This window comes from Alligator mississippiensis, chromosome 12 (genome assembly GCF_030867095.1).
Source record: "Alligator mississippiensis isolate rAllMis1 chromosome 12, rAllMis1, whole genome shotgun sequence".
NCBI classification, from domain to species: Eukaryota; Metazoa; Chordata; order Crocodylia; family Alligatoridae; genus Alligator; species Alligator mississippiensis.
Window position 1 is genome coordinate 27,443,862 of NC_081835.1, and position 22,019 is coordinate 27,465,880.

General features: G+C 39.9%; 1 protein-coding gene and 1 long non-coding RNA gene across 3 annotated transcripts in view; one reads left to right on the forward strand and one right to left on the reverse strand.

The window, feature by feature from the left end:
• Positions 1-19,278, forward strand: part of PTPDC1 (protein tyrosine phosphatase domain containing 1) — a 44,617-nt gene extending 25,339 nt beyond the window's left edge. Inside the window, exons 2-10 of one of the 2 annotated variants that reach the window (XM_014596544.3) lie at positions 945-1,037; positions 4,484-4,655; positions 5,192-5,272; positions 5,494-5,612; positions 6,343-6,480; positions 8,318-9,534; positions 10,706-10,882; positions 12,376-12,486; positions 18,721-19,278. In XM_014596544.3, coding sequence (XP_014452030.1) covers positions 953-1,037; positions 4,484-4,655; positions 5,192-5,272; positions 5,494-5,612; positions 6,343-6,480; positions 8,318-9,534; positions 10,706-10,882; positions 12,376-12,486; positions 18,721-18,837 — 2,217 coding nt within the window. In that variant the 5' untranslated portion in view covers positions 945-952 and the 3' untranslated portion in view covers positions 18,838-19,278. Of the gene's footprint in view, positions 1-944; positions 1,038-3,473; positions 3,791-4,483; positions 4,656-5,191; positions 5,273-5,493; positions 5,613-6,342; positions 6,481-8,317; positions 9,535-10,705; positions 10,883-12,375; positions 12,487-18,720 lie in introns of those variants that run through there. The other variant, XM_019495464.2, reaches the window with a different exon arrangement.
• Positions 3,692-8,612, reverse strand: LOC109285104 (uncharacterized). Its single transcript, XR_002092770.1, has 3 exons — positions 8,524-8,612; positions 6,788-6,954; positions 3,692-3,778 (listed from the first exon to the last, which is right to left on the reverse strand). It is a non-coding gene; the product is annotated as an uncharacterized LOC109285104 (long non-coding RNA).
• Positions 19,279-22,019: the final 2,741 nt, after the last annotated feature.

The window sequence follows — 22,019 nt, forward strand, 5'->3', positions numbered from 1 at the left end:
AGATAGAAGAAATTGGGGCCTGAAGAGCCAGAGTTCCAGTTTTGGTGGCAGGTGCAGTGTGAGCACCCAAGGACTTGACAGTGCCCTAGTGCCAGGAGGATCCTAGGACCTGAAAGTGCCTGAGTGACAGAGTGGCTGGGAGCAGGACTCTGTAGCTGCATGGTCCAGCAGACCTTCAGTCAGCCCATCAGCCTGTCCATCCGACTCCCCCTCCACCCCTTCTGGAGGTGGGGGAACAGGGGAAAGCAGAGTGCTGTGGGATTCTGAAAAACCTATGGGTCCCCTATCACTGTGCAGACAACAGTAGTAGTAGTAGTGAAGTGCCTCAAAATAGTACCTCATATCCAGAATTACTGTTTTAGAGTGCTTCAGCTGCTTTTGGAATGTCTGTACATGTGGCTCTTTGAAGTGTTTCAGAGGCATTTGAAATTCTTCAAATGTTACATCTGATCTGGGAGTTTCAATTGACAATTTAAATTATATTAAAAAAAACCCTAAAGCTTCTTACATGGTCAAAGACTCAGATTCCAGCTTCTAAAAGAGTAGTATTCCCCAAAGAAAATTTCCTTGGCTTCCAACATGTACAAAAATGGGGGAAGGGTTAACACGTGCTTTATATTCATAATTATAGTGGTTAATTTTATGCATGCAGATGCCTGCAGGTATGCTATGTATAATCTCACATACATGGTCATCTTTTCAAAAAGTATGCAGAAAGGTTGCTGGGACAAGCTTTCTCTAGTTTAAAATGACTCCAATGATTAGGTCATGCTAATGATTACACCAAAGGTGCTAATGCTACACTTAGTGCTAATGCCTAGCTGTCAAAAACCTCCATACTGTGTGCTGGTACTCAATTGTAGTTTTATAAAGAGTAGGTTGCTTTCTTTCAGTGAATGTCTTGAGTCTCTGCATGTGCAGTAAACATGTTACTGTTTCAACAGGTCCTGCAATGGCTGCAGGAGTCTTGCTGCAAAATCAGTTACCTTACTCTTCCCTGTTAAAGAGCAGTGCATATCTTGCAAGTATGAGTTCAGGTAATCATTTTCTCTAATATGTCTTTTTAAAGAGAATTTAGGTGATTTTTTTTTTCTGTTTTGTTTTTACAAAGGAAATAGATTCAAAGAAAAAAAGCAAAATAGATCTACGGTGGCTAACTTTTGGTGAAAATGTATATACAATACAAATGTTTCCCTGTACAGGTTTCCCTCCATTTATGAGGGTTCTGTGTATGCAAATTTGCTCTTATGCGTTGAGCATTTTTAGACCCATAATTCATTATATGAGAGGTAAATTCACTCTTATGTAATCCGCATAGGCACCCCTTGCCCAAGCAGGTAAGTCTATGCAGGGAGGGGAAAGGGCTGTGGGGCCGAGGCCTCACTCACCCCAGCCACTGTTGCAGCAGTCCAGGAAATGGCCGGTGCCAGCTGCAGAGGGAATCATTAGTGAGTGCAAGTGGTGGGGGAGGGGGGCAGCAACATGCCTCTTGCTGCTCCATGCCTCCTGGGAGGGCTGAGGGGCTGTGCCCCCAGATCTGCACGTGGGACAACAGCAGGATGGGGCCCGGCAGCGGCGCTGGGTTGTTCCCGGCACTTGGCACAGCTGCCCTTTCCCTGGTCCCAGCCTCCCTCCCTCACAGCCATGGGAACCTATCCCTATTTGTTACATTATAAAGTGGGTTCACTTTATGCAATTTGATTTATGTGCCATTTCTGGTTTGTCAGAAGGTAAGCTTTTAGAGGCAAGAAATGAGCTGTACTTTGTGTTCAGAAAGTGCCAGTACAATGTGATGGGCTACAAAAAATAGTAATCATTGTTATGGGGTTAACCATTATATTATGACTTTCATCCTTTCAGCTGAGTACCTCCAAATCCTACTAAAGCTAATGGGTGAATGATGACAGGATCATATCCTTTGTCTACATCAATTTTACCAGGTCTTGGCTTTGCTATCTAACTCCCTAGATTTTAATAAATACAGAAGAAAAATCGCACAGAATATTAAGGAGACACAATTCAATCTAAGGAAGCAAAATGATCGATTTTGAAAAGTTACTTAAATTCACTGGATGTAGCCAGTATTTTGGCTCTATACCCTCTTGCCCCCTCCACCCTGATCCCCACCCCCTGACCTCTAACACCCAGATAAGAAGATTTCTTCTCCCTCCTGACATCAGCATTAGGGTTGAGCCAATATAATAGAGACTGTTGGGCAGCACCAGCAACAACAGTCAGGGCAAGCAGTTTTTCTTACTTTCTATCACCACTGCAGAGGCTGTCATCTTCAGCAGACCTGTCCTTGTGTCCTCAATAGCCAAGTGACATTTGTTTTCTGTATTCAGGAATTCACTTTCAGCCTATGATTAAAAAAAAACCCCAATAAGTTATGTCCTGAATATTTTTCAAAAGCAAGAAGTCACCTTTTATTTAGCAGGGGTTTTTTTCATGCAAATTCTACTCCAAGAGCTACTAACTGCTTTTGTTACATATATATAAGTCCTAATGATGTTAAATGAGAATCATATGCCCTGAGGGCAATACATGACCCTAATAAAGGATAACAGGAATAACTCTATGCATTAGGCAGTGCTATACTGATTTTCTTCACTTGCCTGTTAGTATCTATAACATGCACTTTAATATACAGCTGATGAGATGATGATATTGCTTAAATATTTTTATAGTCGTTGCCCCAGGCAGGGGCAAAACCCATAACGGTTCCTGTGCTTTTGATAAAATTGCTTTTTTTTGGCTAAGTTAATTACCCTCTTAGCATGGAAGCAAGTGAGGAAGCAACTTATAGCCCAATGCATAGCCCTCAAAGCTAGAGCTTCAAAATGAGATGGCAGCTCCACCCAATATTTTGCCTTACCTCAGCCCAGTACAGCTAAAAGCTTTGGTTAATCAAAAGCTTTGCTCTGAAAAAATAAACCTCTTGTTTTCAATAACAAATTGTGTTTTGTTAGTGGATATGAAAGGTCCAGAGTGAGCAGTCTACAATTCATCATGTACTGAACCATTTCAATAGGAACACACTAATCTCAATCATTACTAAACTAATGATGCATTTTGGAGCTGCTGCGTGGAGGGAAAGCGGAGGTAGTGGAATGTCAAACTGAGAAGTGGGGGAGTACAGTGTATTTACTTACAGATTTCTAGGAGAGCAGGGCCCCAGACTGCACTTTGATTGCTTTACTTCTATGTCATATGCTATGTACTAATATATTTTAAAGATGCAGCATTTACTATGCACTCAAATTCTTTGTTTATTTATGCAAAATATTTTGGTCATTTCCATCAATTTCCAAAATTATCTACTTGAAATGCAACTATTTTCATCAGCTGTGGACAGTTTGTCCCAAACAGAATCAATTCATATAGAATTTAGCTGCCACAGGGGTAGCTGGCATCAGTGGCTTCATTGTTTGTTACTATGGAAACTGCTCAGCCTATCCTGAATAGCTGTTAGATCATACAGAAAGATGCACATCTCTGTGTAACTTCAGCGCTGAGTAAGTTGGATTTCAGATCCATTCAGTCTTCTACAGCATATGTGAACTATTGCAATCAGCCATGCAGGGCTCTCCCAGGCAGCGCTCAGCTGTTAGTATTTTTAGCAACTTCTTTCAGGGTCGGAGGCATTCTTGCTCCGATCCCCTTCTCCGTATAATCCAAAGGCGCCGGAGCTCGGTTGTGGAGGTACTGTCATCATCAACACACAGGGTTATGGTGGCTATCTCATCCCTAAACCCTGAAGAGCTGGATGCAACTTTTCCTGAGAAAAAGAGTAAAGTATTTTTAACTTAGTTTTGTTTAATACAAAACATGGTTGCATTTTATAATAGGCTAATATATATATATATATATATATATATATATATATATATATATATATATAATGTTGTTTTGATACACAGGGCATATGGGGGGGGGTCTGTGAATACATGCATGCAGGCGCGCGCACGCACACACACACACACACACTTTACTAGTTTTTATAATGGTTAATGTTTTATTATATCTAAACTACCTTAATTGGTATTTTATTCAGGAACGAAATCTGTTTTATTTTTTATTTGTACAGCATTTCAGTTTAACACCTTTGTTACAGAAAACAAATAAATAAGACAGTGCTATGAGATTTGTGAAGACATAATAAGCACTTCTATATTTAGGTAAAAGATGACCATGATATTTGTGGTGTTGTGATGAATGCCACATGCCTATAATTTCCTCAAGAAAGAAGACACGTTGATGTAATTTTTTTCTTACATCAACAACAAGAGAAGGAAAGAGCATTCATTTCACTGCGTATCTTTGCTGGTTTTTTATGTCTATATTGAAAAAAAGATCTTCAGTATTCAGTCCATATGTTTGTGCATTTTGCAATTTAATCAAGTTGTTGGTCTGATTCAAGTTTTGGATAGTGACTATCATTTGTTAACCTTCTTATTTACTCTGTTTTTTGTATGTGTTGTAGAAAGTGCAATGCGCCCAACTGCAAAATATACTAAAGTAGGGGAGCGCCTTCGCCATGTAATTCCTGGTCATATGCAGTGTTCAATGGCATGTGGTGGACGTGCTTGTAAATACGAAAATCCAGCTCGATGGAGTGACCAAGAGCAAGCCATTAAAGGGCTTTACTCTTCTTGGTAATATGCAATGATAAGTTCTATTTAAATTATCTATAGTAAATAAAACATAATGAAATAACAGTAACACAGACCTGTATTCTATTTTCTACTAAGTATATATACTGCCATGATAAATACTCCATGTACTGCAATAAAATGTCAGTTAATGTTTGGTTGCCCATAAAGGCTCACATAAAGGGATTCCTCCCATTAAGTTCAAAGAGTTTGGCCTCAGATCAAAAATAAAATACCTATTTATAGATTATGTAAATATTCTAGATCATAGATGTTCCTTCCTGAAATGTCAATACAGCTATATTTAAAATGAGTTCATAATAGATTATTTAATCTTCCATAATATTTTTTATTTTAATAATGAAAAAGCAATTTTCCATTCTGTGTTTTTATTATTCTAATTTGATGGGATTTTTTAGAGAAAGGTATAAAAGCACATTGCTAGTTAGAGATAGTTTCTTGAAAAGGAAAGTGTCTGTATTTTGGTAGAATATTACCCATGAGATCATTTTTCCTAAGTTCTGAATGTCTTTTCTCAGGATAACAGATAACATATTGGCAATGGCTCGTCCCTCAACAGAAATCATTGAAAAATATAGTATCATTGAGCAATTTGAAAGGTAATGATCTTTACTGGTAATGAATTTCTATAAATAGCACTGATGTATCCCTGATCCATTTTTCCCTCCTACTTAGATCTGGATTGTTGGTAAAGATCCTTTCATTTTAGATACACAGGTAAGGATTTATTCTGCAGAAAGAATAAATATGTTTCAGAAAATAAGGGATAATTACATTTTAGGTGCATATAATAATGTGACTCATTTGTTCCTTCCTTAAGATGTGGCATAAAAACAGTAATTAACCTTCAGCGTCCTGGGGAGCATGCTAGCTGCGGGAATCCACTGGAGCAAGAGAGTGGCTTCACCTACCTTCCTGAAGCTTTCATGGAAGCTGGAAGTAAGTTCACTCCTGCTGCTGTTCCTCATTAATTATTGAGGACAATACTTGCAGATATTCTGACTCTGAGCTCTCTCAGTCAAGAGAAGTTACATGAGGAGGACTACACAAAAGCAGATCTATTAGAAAATGAAACTTAGTAAGCAGAGTCTTGGATTGGTCCCTCTCTGACATGTTGTTGGGTATAAACTAGAGAAGCCATGTTGCTTCAACTGCCCGGTAAAAAAGCTAAATAGAAAGTGAGAGTAAAGACATACATAGAATATAACTACATTTCAGACACTTAAATGACTCATATTTTGCAATTAGAATTCAATACACTGATTTCTTTGTATTGGCAGTATGTCTTCTTTTTCCCTCTCACATTACACTGAGTTGGGAAGTGTTATCTGCTTAGGAAACAGCCATTAAGTTAAGATATGCTATTATGTCCAAAATAGAATGTTACACTATTCCTATATATAGCTCAGTAATTTTAGTATGAATCATTCAGTTTTGTGATACCTGTTACATTCCAGCTGAGCTAAAGTCTGAAACAACTAACTCCAGGGGCATTCAAAACTTTCCTAGTGAGCTTATTCTGAAGTGTAACTAATCCATTTCAAACAAATTATACACATATACTGGGATATTTCTATACTTTGTCAGGATTGTTGTTTATTATATAATTTCTCATCTGCATGCACAAAAAAATTCTACACTGTATAAAATAATTCTCTCTCTCTTTTAGTTTATTTTTATAATTTTGGATGGAAAGATTATGGTGTGGCATCTCTTACCACTATACTCGATATGGTAAAAGTGATGGCATTTGCCTTGCAGGAAGGGAGGGTAGCCGTTCATTGCCATGCAGGACTTGGCCGAACAGGTATGCTTTCAGATGCATAAGTGAATTTAAACGTTTTTCTAAAAGGTACAATATCAGATTATAAACCAGTACAGGGTTGTTTTAAACTGTATAATTTCTGTCCTGAGATGTATGCCTATGAAACTGTTAACATCTATTAAGTAAACATTTTGTGTCATTCTGTCAAATACAGCAAGATAACAAAACAGCAGATCAAGAATTAAGAGAAACTTTGTTCTGCAGAATTATCTCCCAGCTGTATTGAAACTACAGTTTTCTCACGTAGACATTTGCCATTCCACAGTCTCAGATTAAGGAAATAATTCACCTTGTGCTTTTCCATTCTTGAATGCAGCTAGTATGTGTTTGCTCTCTCAGTCTGCAACTTTGAGCTTTGGCACTTTATGAAGATATTTCAAGATGGAATTACTTCTGTTTCCTTTCCAAACTTGTTTCTTTGCCTATCTCCTTCTCTGTAGTAGCCACCATTGCTCCCTGTGGGGGAAAAGAAGTTTGTAAATGACAAGGTTAATAGGAATGCTGTTGAGAGAGAAACTAGCATTCTTAATGTTAGTTGAATTTTAAAAGTTTAATTTTTTAACCACTACCTTTACATTCCTTAATTTATTTAAATCCTTTTTTTTTGGCTTCAATTTGTTTAAAATCCCCTCACATCCACAGAGTAACAGCAACACCTTACCCATAGCAAGGTAAGGGAAAATGGTCGGTGAAGCACCTGCAGCTTCTGATCCTCAGGGCCAGAAAAGAGCTTAAGCTTAACATCTGAGGTGCAAAGTATGTTATATGCAGGAAAAAAGAACAAGGGCTTACAAACTGGAAAAAGGCCATCTGAGGATTCTAGAGACTCGAGGCAAGAAGGAAAGCAAAGAAGCCAGATGTTGCTTTGTAATAACTTCTTTGAAATATGATCCCTCCATATTGTGTGCATGCATTGTGCACTCGCATATATCTGTTAGATAAAATATACTTTTCTCAGGTATACTAATGCAAATAGTGCCTTCCTTATAGAAATGAATGAATGTCTTTCATTCCTGCCCCATATTGTCTAATATTCATGCACTTTGACATTATTTCTTTTGATTAATTTGAAATCAGAGTGCAGAGACAAAATTTAGATAAAAACACTCAAAATGGAACAAAACATTCTGACATTCTCATCCACTCTTAGTAGCTCTTAACTAACATGTGATATTACTTGCTGTTCTTTTCCTGTCCCTAAGAGGCTGGGGACAAAAGACCAGGTCTGTAGCATGATTTGAAGGCTAATAAATTCAGGCTTTGGTAGCAAAACGGTAGAAGTGAATTCCAGAATTGAGTACCCACAACTAAAAATGCACTGCCTCTGGCCCTTTGTAGTTGAATCATGAATCAGCCTGCAGCTCCACAGAGACATATAGAAATAAAGGCAGTCTTTGAAGCACTACGTTTCCAAACCATTTACATAATAGCATTTTTGCTACTCTATGATAAGTTAATAGTGGGAGTCAAGTTAACTATTCCTCCCCTATGTACCAAGAAGTGGAGATCTTGGTCTGCTAGCAACAATAGTGGAACAATAAGGTATAGCAAAGGTGGGGGTAGGGGAAGCAAAAATGAAAGGAGATGCAAGAAGGGTTAATGTTAGTCATGTGAGCCATATCAATAACCTGCCACTAAAACAGTAGATCTGATGCGACAGAAATCAGTGATCATCTAGTTTTTACCAGTATATTTATTGCTATCCAAAAAGGTGCAAACAGGCACGTAGGAAGCACATTATGAAATGAAACGTAAAAATTGCATCTTAGTGAATGAGTAAACAAAAACATGTTTATCCTTTGTCTTTTAAATTTTCTAGGTGTTTTAGTGGCTTGCTACTTAGTTTTTGCAACAAGAATGACTGCAGATCAAGCAATTCTTTTTGTTCGGGCAAAAAGGCCTAATTCTATTCAAACTAGAGGACAGTTATTGTGTGTAAGAGAGTTCACTCAGTTTTTGATCCCTCTGAGAAATGTTTTTGCTTGCTGTGAACCCAAAGCACATGCAGTTACTCTGTCCCAGTACCTGATCCGTCAGCGGCATCTGCTTCATGGTTATGAGAGTAGACATCTCAAGCATGTGCCAAAACTTGTTCATCTAGTTTGCAAACTTCTTTTGGACTTGGCTGAAAACAGGCAGGTGATAGAGGAAGAACTGTTAGACATACCAGATCTCTCAGCTGAAATTGAAAAGACCGTTTCTCAGTTGCTCTCTACACAACTAGATAAAGAGTTAACAAGACAGGACAGTGATACATCAGATTCATTCTCCCACTTGGTGAGAAATAATCCTTTTGAGACCCAAGATTCCGTTTTCTCACTTGAACACGAATGTGATCCTCTTTGGAAGAGAAGGAATGCTGAATGCCTTCAGCCTCTGACTCATCTGAAAAGGCGTCTAAGTTACAGTGACTCAGATTTGAGGAGAGCTGCATTTCTCTTCGAACAGGGAGAAACTCCATGGACAGTGCCTGCACAAATACTACTCTGCAACAAACATAAACGGCCTAACAATGGGGAACATTGTTTTGCTGCAGGCAATCAAAAGCCTCAGCTGGACTTAAACAAAGAAGCTTTTGTGCGTAGTACACTTACTTTCTGGAGCCAAGGTAAATTTAATTTGGATGGATCCATCCAAAAAGATGGATCTGCACTTTATCATAGAAAAAAATCTCCAAAAGAAGTACAGCGTAGTAGAACCTTTTCAGCAGGTCTTACATATGTACACAATGCTAGTGACCCCAGAACACCAAAGTGTAATTTTGCCAAAGAGACTGGTCACAAAGAAGAACAAAAGACTAATATACATGGCAGAATAATTTGTGCATCTGAGGACTCCGATTGTTCTTCTAAGGAAGAATGCTCTCTTGGATGTGAAAGCCAAGACAGTAAAGATCTATCAGAAACAATTCCACACATTATTTTGCAATCAGAATTGAGTCTGGAGGCACGAAGAATTTTGGCAGCTAAAGCTCTTGCAAATTTAAATGAATTTGTGGAAGAGGACGAATTGAAGCAGAAAGTAGAAATGTGGCAGGTATTCTGTTTTTAAATTTTATTCAGTACTGTGTGTATGTGTATAACATGTATATTTTAATCCATTCCGTATTAAAAACACTACTGACCTAATGAGAGAAATCACCAAGACTCTTAGACATTACATGTGGGACACATGATGTGCTAGTTAAGTACGAGGTTGCATTTATGAGCCAAGGGACAGTATTTTTCCATCAGTGCAGTTAAAAATTAGCTAGAGGTGGGCTGCTTTACATAGCAAAAGTACTTTTTCCCTAGCAGTGAACAGTGTGCTTTATCTTCCTGAGAGAACAAAAGATTACAGCTTAGAATTCAACATAGGTCTTATGATAGGTCATGGACAACTAAACCAGGGATCAGCAACCTGTGGCCCATGGAGCTGGGCAACTTTGGTGGTAGGAGCCTTCGCCTGTACCATGGGTGGGTGGCAGGGAGAAGTGACAGCAGCAGCAGTGGGCACATGCTAGCACCAGCCCGCCTCAGACTTAAACTGAGTCATTTCAGGCTGCTGCCAGAAAAGGTTGCCGACCACTGATCTAAAGCATTTGAAAAAGATTTTCTTATGCAAGTCATCTAAGATTTAAGAAGCAGCATAAAAGGTGGTCACTGTAATAGAAATATTTTATGGTAGGAGGCCTCAGATTGAAGCCAGAATAGTTTTTAAAAATCTACATATCAATCTTAGTTTTAAATGGAAAGTCGAACATTTTTTTGTGGTTGTGTTTGTTTAATTAAAAATCAGTCTATTAGTTGTGGTCGTCATTTTGCAGTTGGTAACATGAAAGAACTTCAGATTTTTAATAAAACTTTAGGTTAAAGTAAGTCTGCAAGCTCTTTTTATTACAGATTTCTCAGAGCTAATCATACAATTCTGTGTGTAAAAGTATAAAGGAATTTTTTAGGAACTTAGTGCCAAATCATATTAGCTTTGAAGTAGGAATCAAAAGCTGCTTTATATATTCTAGTAGATAATTAGAAAAGCGCAGACCTGTGCTATTCATGTGGTCCTTCTAGTCTAAAGAGCTGATTAATGTTGACAATTCAGGAAAGTGTGGAAATAGATTTGTATTGCTGATAAACTCTTGTCTAAGTGTTTAAGAAGCCAAATGCTGTTAAAAGCAAAGCATATGTTAGCAAACTTAAATAGATAGTGCATTTTTATTTTTTGTTAGAAAGAGCTGAATTCTCGAGATGGAGCTTGGGATAAAATATGTGCTGAGAGAGATCCTTTTATTCTTTGCACATTGATGTGGTCCTGGATAGAGCAACTGAAGGAACCTCTTATATCCAAAGAGGATGTGGATATGTTGGCAAAAAAGTCACAGGCAACACTTAACTTACTAGAAAAGGTAAATACTGTACATGTCAGTTCACTGTCTTACTGCAAAACATGTTTTGCTAACTTTTATTAAGCTTTGTATTGGTGACCCTTAGGCAAGAATTTTACACTTTTAAAGGTAACTTTCTATTACAAAAATTGCATTTATAAATATATTATAAAAAGCAAAGCTATATCTTGGTAATCCACAGCAAGGGTGGTAATCAATGTGTTAATGCTAGGGTAGTAGTTACTATAGAAAAAGGTGAAATGGATAAAATGTTAGAAACCTGTTCTGAAGAAACTGATGTCCATGTGTACCAGCTAAGGGTATTGTAGGGTAAAAATTCAGGAAGGCAAAAGGCAGGATCCTCTTTCCCTTCAACTTTGCTTTTGGTTTACATACACATTCTGATGGCATTGCTTAATATTTACCATATATAGCTCTTTACATCTTTAAAATGCTGTGTAAACATCTAATAGGAGCCCTGAGAGGGTTGGTGCCATGGATGGAAGGGGGAACTGGCACATCCAGTTAATAATGCTTCAGTAGCTTGGCTGAGTTCCATTACATACATCAGAGCAGTCCATGTTCTCAAATCCAGATGAGGAGTTAGGTCCTTGTGCTCTGAAGGTTTTTCATTTAAGTATCCTTTAAAGGGATATGTATATCTTAGCTATTCTTCCTTTTCACAACCTGTATTTCCTTATACAATTTGTAGTCTAGATTTTCTAATGATGAAAAAGGAGGGCATCTTAATTTGTTTTAATGTATGACTGAGAACTCAGGAAGGTAATTCTTGGACAGTAGGCAGTTCTTGCCTTCTTTGCAGTTATCTTTTTCATGATAGTCAGGCTTTCCCAATTCAGTATTTTGAAATACCAACTTCCTCCTGAACTCAGATCATCAAGACTGCATCACTGTATTTTGCTGAATAGAAGATAAAATAGCTACTTGGCTTTTAGAGGGAAACTAATTGGACTACTGTTAAAATAAATTTTACTCATCTCCGGGCGTGTCTACATGTGCATTAATGTGGTGTTGCTACTGAATTTTAAGTTTAGTACCTCTAATATGAGGTACTACATAAATGCACAGTAGCCAATGCTAATGCACAGTAGCAACGGTGCATAGTCCTTTTGTGATGCTTAATGCCTGGTAGACTAATTCTGTTGTGCATTAGCATGGTTTTTGCCATGACACACTAATATGCAGTAGAATTAGTCTACTGTGAATTAAGCATCTTGTGTAGATGTGCCCTCTGAATTCAGAGAGTGATATCCAGAAGTGTCCTTGATATCATGGTTCTGTTGAAACGGTGAGGAAAATTCTTCCTCCATCTTGACTAAAGAATCATGTAAGAACCCTGCAAGTGCAATATTGTAGCAGTATCTTTCTTTGACTCCTACCCTCAGCAGTTTTAATGCAAGGATGGCCTATCTGTTCTTAGAGTACTTTAAAAAATAAAATGTTCCCTTTGAAAATGTTTCCTTTACTAATTTGCTGTTTCTTTTATCCTCTAGGAACAATATCAGACTATTCTTTGTATTTTACATTGTATAGTGAATTTGCAGATGATACCAGCTGATGTGGAGGAAGCTTTACTTGCTCGGGCCATTAAAGCTTTCACAAAGGCAAGTAGTAATTTTGTCCATGAATTGTGCTTATTTGTTAGATTGTGAAGAACAAAGCAATAGTCTTAACTAACTGCTAACATTTTCACCTTATAATAACTGTGCTTACATTTATATATTTTAGAGTTTAAGTTTTCTCATAGTAGTTAAGGCCTAGGAAAAGTACTGAGCCCAAATGATGGACTTTTTGTGGAATAAAATGGTATCTTTGGGCAGTTTATCTTAATTCTGTGGTCTCCTCATTTCTGTGTTACTGGGTCTTTTCCTACAGGTGAATGCACAGCCAAATTATTTCAAACTGGCCATAAAGCATACATTCTAATGAATAATAATCTTCACCATTAAGACCTGCTTACCCTTGGTTTTAAGTAATTCAAATCAAGCACAATTCATTATTGGGCTTTATCGAGGAATTCCTCTAAGACTTACTGTTCTTAAACATGCTGAAGCCTTTCTTTTATAATGTTTGTTCAGATTACTGTTGCCCAGGGTATGATAGAACAGAGCTTGTCAGCCATGTTTTACATTGATAACTGCCCAAGAAATCTAAGACTTATTACTTCAAGTCCCCAAGCTAGTACTTTTCAAATGTGACTGACACAGTGAGTCTTCACAGACTTTGGAATCTGTTGTAACTTCAGTGCCATGCTGTTTGTTTTTGATGACTAAAGCTGCTTCTTCTGTGCCATTAGCACTAATATCATCCGAGAGAGATTCCTTGGTGTACTACCTACCAAGAAGCTCCCATTTATCCACATCAGTACCATTGAGCTGGAATCCATTTGCTTCTGTAACTATTTCTCTTGGCATAGGTTTTGTTACAACTTCTGTCTCATCTTCTTACTTGGATATTTCTCCAAAATCTACTGGATGCTATTCCCTCCAGCACAGGGACCAAAAAGTAATGATTATAAAAATGTTCTTGAAAATATCATGTTCAGTACTAATATATGTTTCTCATAGAGAAGTCTAGAGAATCCACTCTGTCTTTGGAAGAATGTATCTTGTCTGCATCTTTACTGTGTAATGACTAGGGCTGTGCAAAACTTCGGTTGCTGATTTGATTCAGCCCGATTCAGCAGCTGAATCTCAGAATCTGAATCAGGAGACCCTTTAATCTCTCCGAATTGAATTGGAACCCTCTGAATCGACTCAGAGAGATTTGATGGTTCGGACATAGACACAGCTTAAAATGTTTTTTCTATGTATCTCAAGGTACCAGGTGGCTCATGAGTGCTGAGATGGTGGGGTGGATGGAGCATCCCACAGGAGTGGGGGGGTGGTCCCCAGCGTGCTCAGTGGTGGACCTGGAAGTGGAACAGAAAGACTTCTGGTTCACTTCTGGGTCTGTCACGGAGCACACGGGGGACCCCCTGCTCCCCAGCTTGGTGACTGGTGCCTCCTGGGTCTGGGGGGTACCTGGAGTCCCCCCACGGCCAATCACCGAGCGGGGGAGAGACCCGGAATTGGACTGGAAGTACATCAGGTCTACTTCTGGGTTTGCTGCCAAGCACATGGGGAGTGGGGGGGACAGCGCTCCTGTGGGACACTCCATCTGCCCCACCATCTCAGTGTTCATGAGCCGTGCCTGGTACCTTCAGGCACGTAGAAAAAACATTTAAAGCTGTGTCTATGGTTGAATCGCTGATTCTCCGAAACGGCATCGAATCTTCAGATTCAGATTCGGCTGAATCGAATTGGGGCAGTGATCCAAATCAACAAATTGAATCGCTGTCCCCCGAAGCGGGCCGAATCAAATCGAATACGACCTACTTCACACACCCCTAGTAATGACAGTAGAAGTCTTTCTCTTAGATGTTCTACTTGGTGGTCTTGATTGGTTTCTGAAAGAGACTTAGAAGCCCTTCTCATCACAGATCCCATACTTCTCACAGATATCCTATGGCTTGGTTCCTACCACTGTGTCATGATATGTATTTTTCTGGGATGTAGTCTTGGCTTTACTGGTCAAGGTGCAATCCTCGATATTTTCCTATTCTTTATCTAGCCAGATCTATTTCTCCTAAAGAACCATCTAAGATGGCTAACCCATCTAACCAGGAACTGGAATATAAACTTTGTATGAAGGAAGATCTTTTAGAACAGGGGTGGGCAATTATTTTGGGCAGAGGGCTGCTTACCCAGTTTTGGCAGGCCTGTCAAGGGCCGCATGGGTAACCCTGCCCCTTGACAGGTGCCCCGCCTCCCAGTCACCATCTTGGGACCAATGTCCCAGGGCCAGCACCGGTGGGGCCCAAAGTGGGACACAGGCTGGCAGGGGTCTGTGGAGCCGGGCTGGGCTGCACCAGCAGGGAGAGGTGGGAGCTGGCCTAGCTCCATAAATCTGGTCATCATTTTGACCCTCTGTGTGTGAACAAAGCTACTTCTAAGGAGCATCAAGAAACCTCAGCCAGATTGCCCATGGCCAGCTGTAACAACATCCAGTGTTTCAGAAAATGACAACATCGTGTTTCCTGCCTCTCTAAAAGCCAAATAAAACAATCATTGTGGGGGAAATAGTACTTCCTTCTATAGGTGACCAGCAGAGGCCCCGAAGTATGGGTTTCCAAAACATCTCTCGCATACATACCACATTTCCTTTTAACCTGATCATAGGGAATCCACATTTTGCAGGCACTGTTTACTGTTTCCAGAACACCCCTGTCCTATCATGCCCTCGCATCCATAAATGTATCAAGTTGTATCTTAAAGCAGTTAGTTTCTTCACTTCATGGTCAGTAGTCATTACTAGGAAAGAGTCCTACCCCATCTGTTTTTTCCCAACTTCAAAAGTGCATATTTACCAAATGCTTTTCAGTGGTGGTATTTCAGTGGTCTTTAACACTTACAGGTATTTTGATATATATATTTATTTATTTACTTTTTAGGCAACACCCATTTTGCTCTAATATTCTCATGATAGAGTCAGGCTGGTATGTTCATTTAGATAATTTCCAGATTTAAGGTCTATGATTTTGGATGGAATTTCTATTACACATGAATATATTAGAATGCAGACCTATTTGCCTAGCCTGCAAGCTATCAACACCTAGTAGACAGTATGAGGACAGAGTACAATATAAACATGAAATGGAGCAAGATGTTTACCTTTGCATCAGGAAGCAATTCCTCTGGGCAATGGCTTATACTTTTACTCAGCTTAATTGCACTTCATCTGGCAGGTGTCTAGAACAAGTTGGTGAAATATCTCAGTAGGATATCATAGTCCACCACAGATGGGAGTTAAAAATTGGTTCTGGTTCAGGTGTTTCTGAACTGGACTTGTTTTCTACAAGACAAAACAAGAAGTATTCCATATTGTGCTCCCAAGAAGTAGTAAATCCAGGATGGTAGGAAAAGGATGTGGTGCATGCTTTCTTCCTGCTCTATTAATCCCCAGAGTCCTTAGAAAAACATATCAAGACAAAGCTCAGATAATGATAGCTCCCCCCTGGGCATGTCAGCCTGGGACTGATGCATCTATCTGGTGGTCAACCTTTTCTGCTGCTCTTCAACATTCCAGGCACTGTCCACAGAATCGTAATCCAGTACTTCATCTGGACCTGACATCCCTACAGCTGATGGTATATAGATTGGCTGATTATATTTTTTTCCTGATTTTAAAAAAAGAAAATATTAAAAAACAACAGGTTTTGATATAGCACAAAAGCCTCTACAAGGTTAACATGTAAAGAAAGGCTCTTGTATTTGTTATACAAATTTTTCATAGACGCATTCATCCTTTGGAATCATAGATAATCAGTTAAAGACTATTTGTTGTTTTAAATATTCAGTGCTCTTCATCAATGCTGTTGGTCATTTGTTTACTATCTTTGTATCATTCACAAGTGAAGATCATTCAGCCTTTTTTCCCCCACCATATTTTATCAAGATTCCTGAAGAGACTGATTCATGTTTCTAGTTGAGGGATCTTGTCCTACTTGAACCTTAAATGTAGTGCTTCTGTCCTAGATGAGAAGTACTTTTTGAGCCTGTGTGATCATTTTCTCTCCATAAAAGCTACACTCCCACTGGCTGTCATTTCAGATTGCTGAGGTATTAAAATACAAGTTTGATGGCACGTGCCTTTACACATTATTCATTTAGGATGGAATTACTGAAACTGAGTCAAATATTTTTACTGAACATTGTTTAGTAGTTTCATATCAAATCTGTTTCTGATCTATTTATTATTGTTTTTTCCATTTTGAAGTGAAGGAATGCTGAATACACGACACCAAGACTGCTGGAACATACTAATTAGTGCTTAGTACACTTAGCACACTAATTTTGTGCTTAGTAATTAGCATGCTTCAGCAGACTTGATTTAATTGAGTCTTCTCCAACGTGTGCTAATTAGTACGTGTTGGAGCAGGCATCTGGCGTGTGTATAGGTGCCCCTAAAGATCAGCCTTTTCCCTAGAATGATTTACAAAGGTTTTGGAGTCTGATAAGTAGAGGTGCAGCTATACAACAGTCCATATTGTATCAGCACCAATAAAAGGAAAATTGACATTATCGGCATTCAGCATTTTTTGGCTGATGTAGCTGATAATGTTGCTGATTAAATGCCGCATGCACACGTGCAGCTGCAGCACGTATGTGGCCAGGAATACAGCCTGGCAGCCTGGAGACCAGCATCTGGGTGGTAAGTCTGTTATGGGAAAGAGGTGTGGGGGAGGGAGGGAAGGTGGTGTGTGGGGGGTAAAGAAGACTCTGAGTGAAGGAGGGAGTGGGGCTGGGGCAGGTGCTGCACAGCAGGGTGGGGCAGGGCACAGCTGCCACTGTGCACACCCCGGGGAAGGTGGTGGGGGGGGCATGTGCCCCCCTAGGATCTGTGCACAGGGTGAGGGAAGGCTGCCACTGCATGCTGGGGGGCTGTGCTGGCCTCTTCCCAGCAGCTGCACTCAAGTGGGGTGGGGTAAGCGGCACCAGTGGCAGAGCTGGGAGGGGGGGCTATGGTGAATTTTGGGGTGGCTATAGCCCCTCTGTAGCCTCCCCTCCCAGTGCTGCTGCCTGTCCCGCTCCCACCCAGTTCAAGCACAGCTACTGGGAAGAGGCCAGCTCAGCCCCTGGCCCCAAGCAGGCAGTGAACAGCTCACCCTTGTCCTCTGCACAGATCTGGGGGTTACATACCCGCCTTGCCTACCCCAGGGGTGTGCACAGCGGCAGGAGCCACCCCCACCGCCATGCTCCCCAGACAAGTTGCCAGCTCTGTCCCGTGTCCTGCCCCACTGCTGCTGGGTAGTGCCTGCCCCAGTCCCACTCCCTCCCTCACCACAGGGACCTCAATCTGCCCCCTATCCCATGCCCTCCTCCCTCCCCCCCCCCCCGACTTACCAGCTGGATGCTGTTTTCCAAGCTGCTAGGCTGCGTATCGGCAATTGGATTATTATGGCCGATATGGCTGGTCAATAATTGGCCATTGGTATCAGCCCAAAATCTTTATCAGTGCACCCCTGCTAATAAAGTATCCGATGCACCAAATAAACAATCTATCTTTAAGAATTAGGGCTGACATTACTAGAGGTTGGGCTATACTTGTAGCTGGGTGCAGAAGAATTTCACTTGAGACTTGAAGGCTGGCTACTCAGTAAATGTATGAACAGTATTTCAGTCACTGCTCCACTATTTTAGATCAGATACCCAACTTGTCAGAATTTATATTAAGATGCATATTACTCATCTTCTTGATTCCTGTTGAAGTGCTTCTCAAATAACCTGCAGTGGAATCTACAGGGAAAAAACGTAGGTACCTTTTCCATCACCATGTTCCTGGTACTGTGGCCTAGCAGAGGGAATTTTGTAGAGTGATGATAAAGTGAGGCTTCAGTCACATACAGAAAGAGGTTGTGTGGGGGTTTTTATTTGAGGCAAGTTAACTCGAAGTATGGTGCGTTCCAGTGTTGCTTGGTTCAGAGCTGCTGTCCTCCAATACAGGAATTCAGATAATATGAAAGGAAGATCATTATATGTAGTTAATGGTCTCTCTTTGATCAGCAACCAACCGTGATTATTCTACAGTCTGACTATCTCCTTCCTACTTTTAGGCATAAATAAGCTAGTCAGTATACAAATATATATATTCTTTGTTAAAGAAGTTGCTGAAACCTATGCTGAGTTAAGAAAAAACAAACAAACATTTTCTAGTTCAAAATAAGTAAATTTTACTTTTTAAAATAGCCACGTGACATTCATTTAAAGAAATGAGTTTTAATTTCTCCCCTTTGCCAGATGAGTTTGGATTCTGAAAATGGACCATATGTTTACAACACCCTGAGGAAACTATTTAAACAAACACTGGAAGAAAAAAGAAGGGGGCTTAAAGAAGGAACGGAAATCCCATTGTAATGTTTACAGAGTTATGCTGAGGGATTTGATTTCACTTACCAGCTACTGTATTTTGTGTTAATTGGCATGTATTCCCTAACTTTAATTAGTTATCAAAGACGTGTTTTTGTTTCAAAAGGGATCTGTAGTGAGACTAATTCTAGTTTCATATATTTAAGCTGATATTTTTTAATGAGTTGCTGCTGTGTGAATGTACTCTTTGGTTTGAAGCTATATTCTTTTGTATTGTGAACTCTGTTTTAAAGCTGTATTTATTGATTTAGAAATCTATCATTGGTAAGCTATATTTTTCAGTTAATTGATTGCCATAAATCCAGTGCCATGTTACATTATACAGTGGTTCAATGTATTGAATTAATATTTATGTTAACAATACAAATGTTTACATTAGTGCAATTCCATTTTACTTTATGTTGAATAAATATTGACTGTGCTCATCAACTGCACTTATCTGAGCTTTTTCCTTTGAAAATCTTAATGTAAGATTAGTTGTAATATGCTAACTTAAAAAAAATTATATATTGTTTTTAGTTGATCACCAGGAATGTTAATATAATTCTCTCCTGTCTTACAACACCTTTAATAGATTTTTTTAACTTTTTAGAATACATTGCTTATTTACCAAGTTTAATATATTTTTAGTAGAAAGGTTTCTGAAATACTTATTTTCTTAAAAAAGTATCATCTTAAAGTGCTTAGAAACAGAGTCAGTGCTTTTCCTGTTACAGATATTTAATCTATTTTTTTTAATATCTGATATTTAATCAAAAAAGATTAAATTTAAAACTCAGACCCATAAAATTAAATCAGTTTAAAAATCAGCATCTGCAATACACTTTACATATAAAGGTACTACATCCTGGATTTTTGTAACTTTGAGGAGGCTTTTCTATTCATTTTATGGAGGCAAAGATATCTGAGATGTCATCACAGCTTAATTTTATGCTTAAAGAATCCTTGTGGATTAGGATTCAGTTTGTATAGTTACAGCTCATCCGGTTAGATGTATTTAGTCACGGAAAAAAACTTTTCCTTTTAAAAATGGACTGACTCTTCTGAGTTTAAAAACAGAACAATTTGACATACAGATAATTTATAAAAAGTTTTAACTTTAAGATGACTCTACACCCAATTCAGAGTCCTTTTTGTAGAATCATCTTAAAATGAATGTGTATGGAAGGAAAATAAATGAACTGCATTTTAAAAACTGCAATTGTAAAAAAAAAAAAAAAAAAAAAATACAGAGGGAAGAGCTTGCAGTTTGCAGAACAGCTTCTGCTCTAACATGGTGCCAACTCCCATTTAACCAGACCCAGCCTTAGGGAAAATGGTGCCCTTAGCAAACTTGTGTTTTGGTACCTGCTGACCCCCCAGCTTCACCCCAAGTCAGTTTAGTTGCTGCAGGCGGGGAGAGATATAGGGCACAGTCTGGGGGGAGGCAGACAGCATGGTGCTGCTGCCCACACTGCTTGGCCCAACTTTTTCTGAGCAGTGGCTGGAGGCGAGGGGTGCGTGGTGGGGATGGCTGTGGGGGGAGGTGTCTTTGGGTCATTGAGGAGCAGTTTCTTGTTGCTTTGCTTGCAAGGTTGCACTAAACAGAAGCTATACTAGGACCCTGTGGGCAAACCTAACTCTGTGGAGGCTGCAAAACTGCAAACAGTGGTGAATTAATGGCTGACAGAATAAAGAGTTAGGATTTGTCAAACTGTAACAGGATTCAGTGGTCTCATTGGGTGCGTCCACACATACAAGCACGTGCATTTGCAGCAGCTCAAATAGAAGTGGTGCAAATTTGAGCCGGGGCTTTTTGCCTCAGTGCACGTGCTGGGATATGCTTTTGGTGTGGGGCAAATTGTGCCAGCTGCAGCAAAATAACCCTGTTTGGCTCCTCCCAGATCTGCAGCCAGGGGGAGCTGGAGCCCGGGGCCACTACCTATGCTATCTCCAGCAGTATTAAAAGCTGCCCTGTCCTGACCCCATCAGTACAAAAAGCTGCCCTGTCAAGTAGCTCAGGGCTACTTGCTCTCAGGAGCTTCTGGGCCCCAGCCAATTGGTGCCTGGGGACACAACTCCTTGTGCCAGCTGGACTGCTGAAGCAGCCCTGAGAGTTCCCTGCACCCTTTACCCACTGCAGCAGTCTGGCAGTAGGGACCGCTGTCTGGCTGCTGCGCACCTGCCAGACCCAGATGGGGACTGCACAGCCAGTAGAGGCATCTGCCCAGTGGGCTGTGGCTGTGTCGTGGGAGAAACCTCCCTAAGGTCCGTTGTCTAGCTGTAATTTGATTGACAGACAACGCGGGTAAAGAAAGACAGCTGTTTATTTGCTCGAGCAAAGACCATAAAGCCAGCAAAAGGCAAAATGGCCCCCCCTCAAGGGTGAGGCGATCTTTTATACTTCTTACAACAAAGCAAGACTATATGGTTAACAAAAAGCAATACTTGGGGCGGTGCTCTACAAATCTTTGTAACAGCATATTTCTATTAAGCTGAACTAGCACTTTTTAAAAGCTAAAAGTTAAGTAACAGTAACATTATGTTAGCAAAACCTTACACAGTAGAAGATACTTCTCAAGGACACAACCAGTAAGCTCAAACAATGGTTTCTCTGTCTTATCTTACTTCTAGCTGTAGCTGATTTTTTTTTTAGCACACAGACACAGATTCACTTTTTAACTCAGAAAATGCTTGTTGCAGTTAAAATGATTACTTGACACAAGCAAAGGCCTAGCTATCATTCTGCCTTGTGGTCAGCTGCATTACTAGGCCACAGGTCATGCCTTGTATTCAGCTGTAAAGCTAATACTTCTTAAAAATCCAAATTATTGTAAACCTAACAGTATGCTTTCAGAAAACTATTCTATTTCAGGGCAATGACAAACCTGCGGACTACAGCTGCAGAGTTGGGCTTCATGCAGCACTACTGCCATGTGTGCCCCCTGCCTGGCCATCTGGGCAGCTATCACCCAGATGTTCCCAGTGTGGTGGCCTGCTTTGAACTGTCATAGCATGTCCTCCTGGCCCCATTTGGCCAGGAGGTCAGCCACCTCCAGGTGGGTCCAAGGTGCCAGCTCTGAGCAGGCAGGGTCTTGCCACTGGCCTCCCTAGCAGGAATTCTGATGTTCCCTATTTGAAAAGTGAAAAATCCCCGATAAAAAAATCCCAAAGTCACTCTGTAAAATACC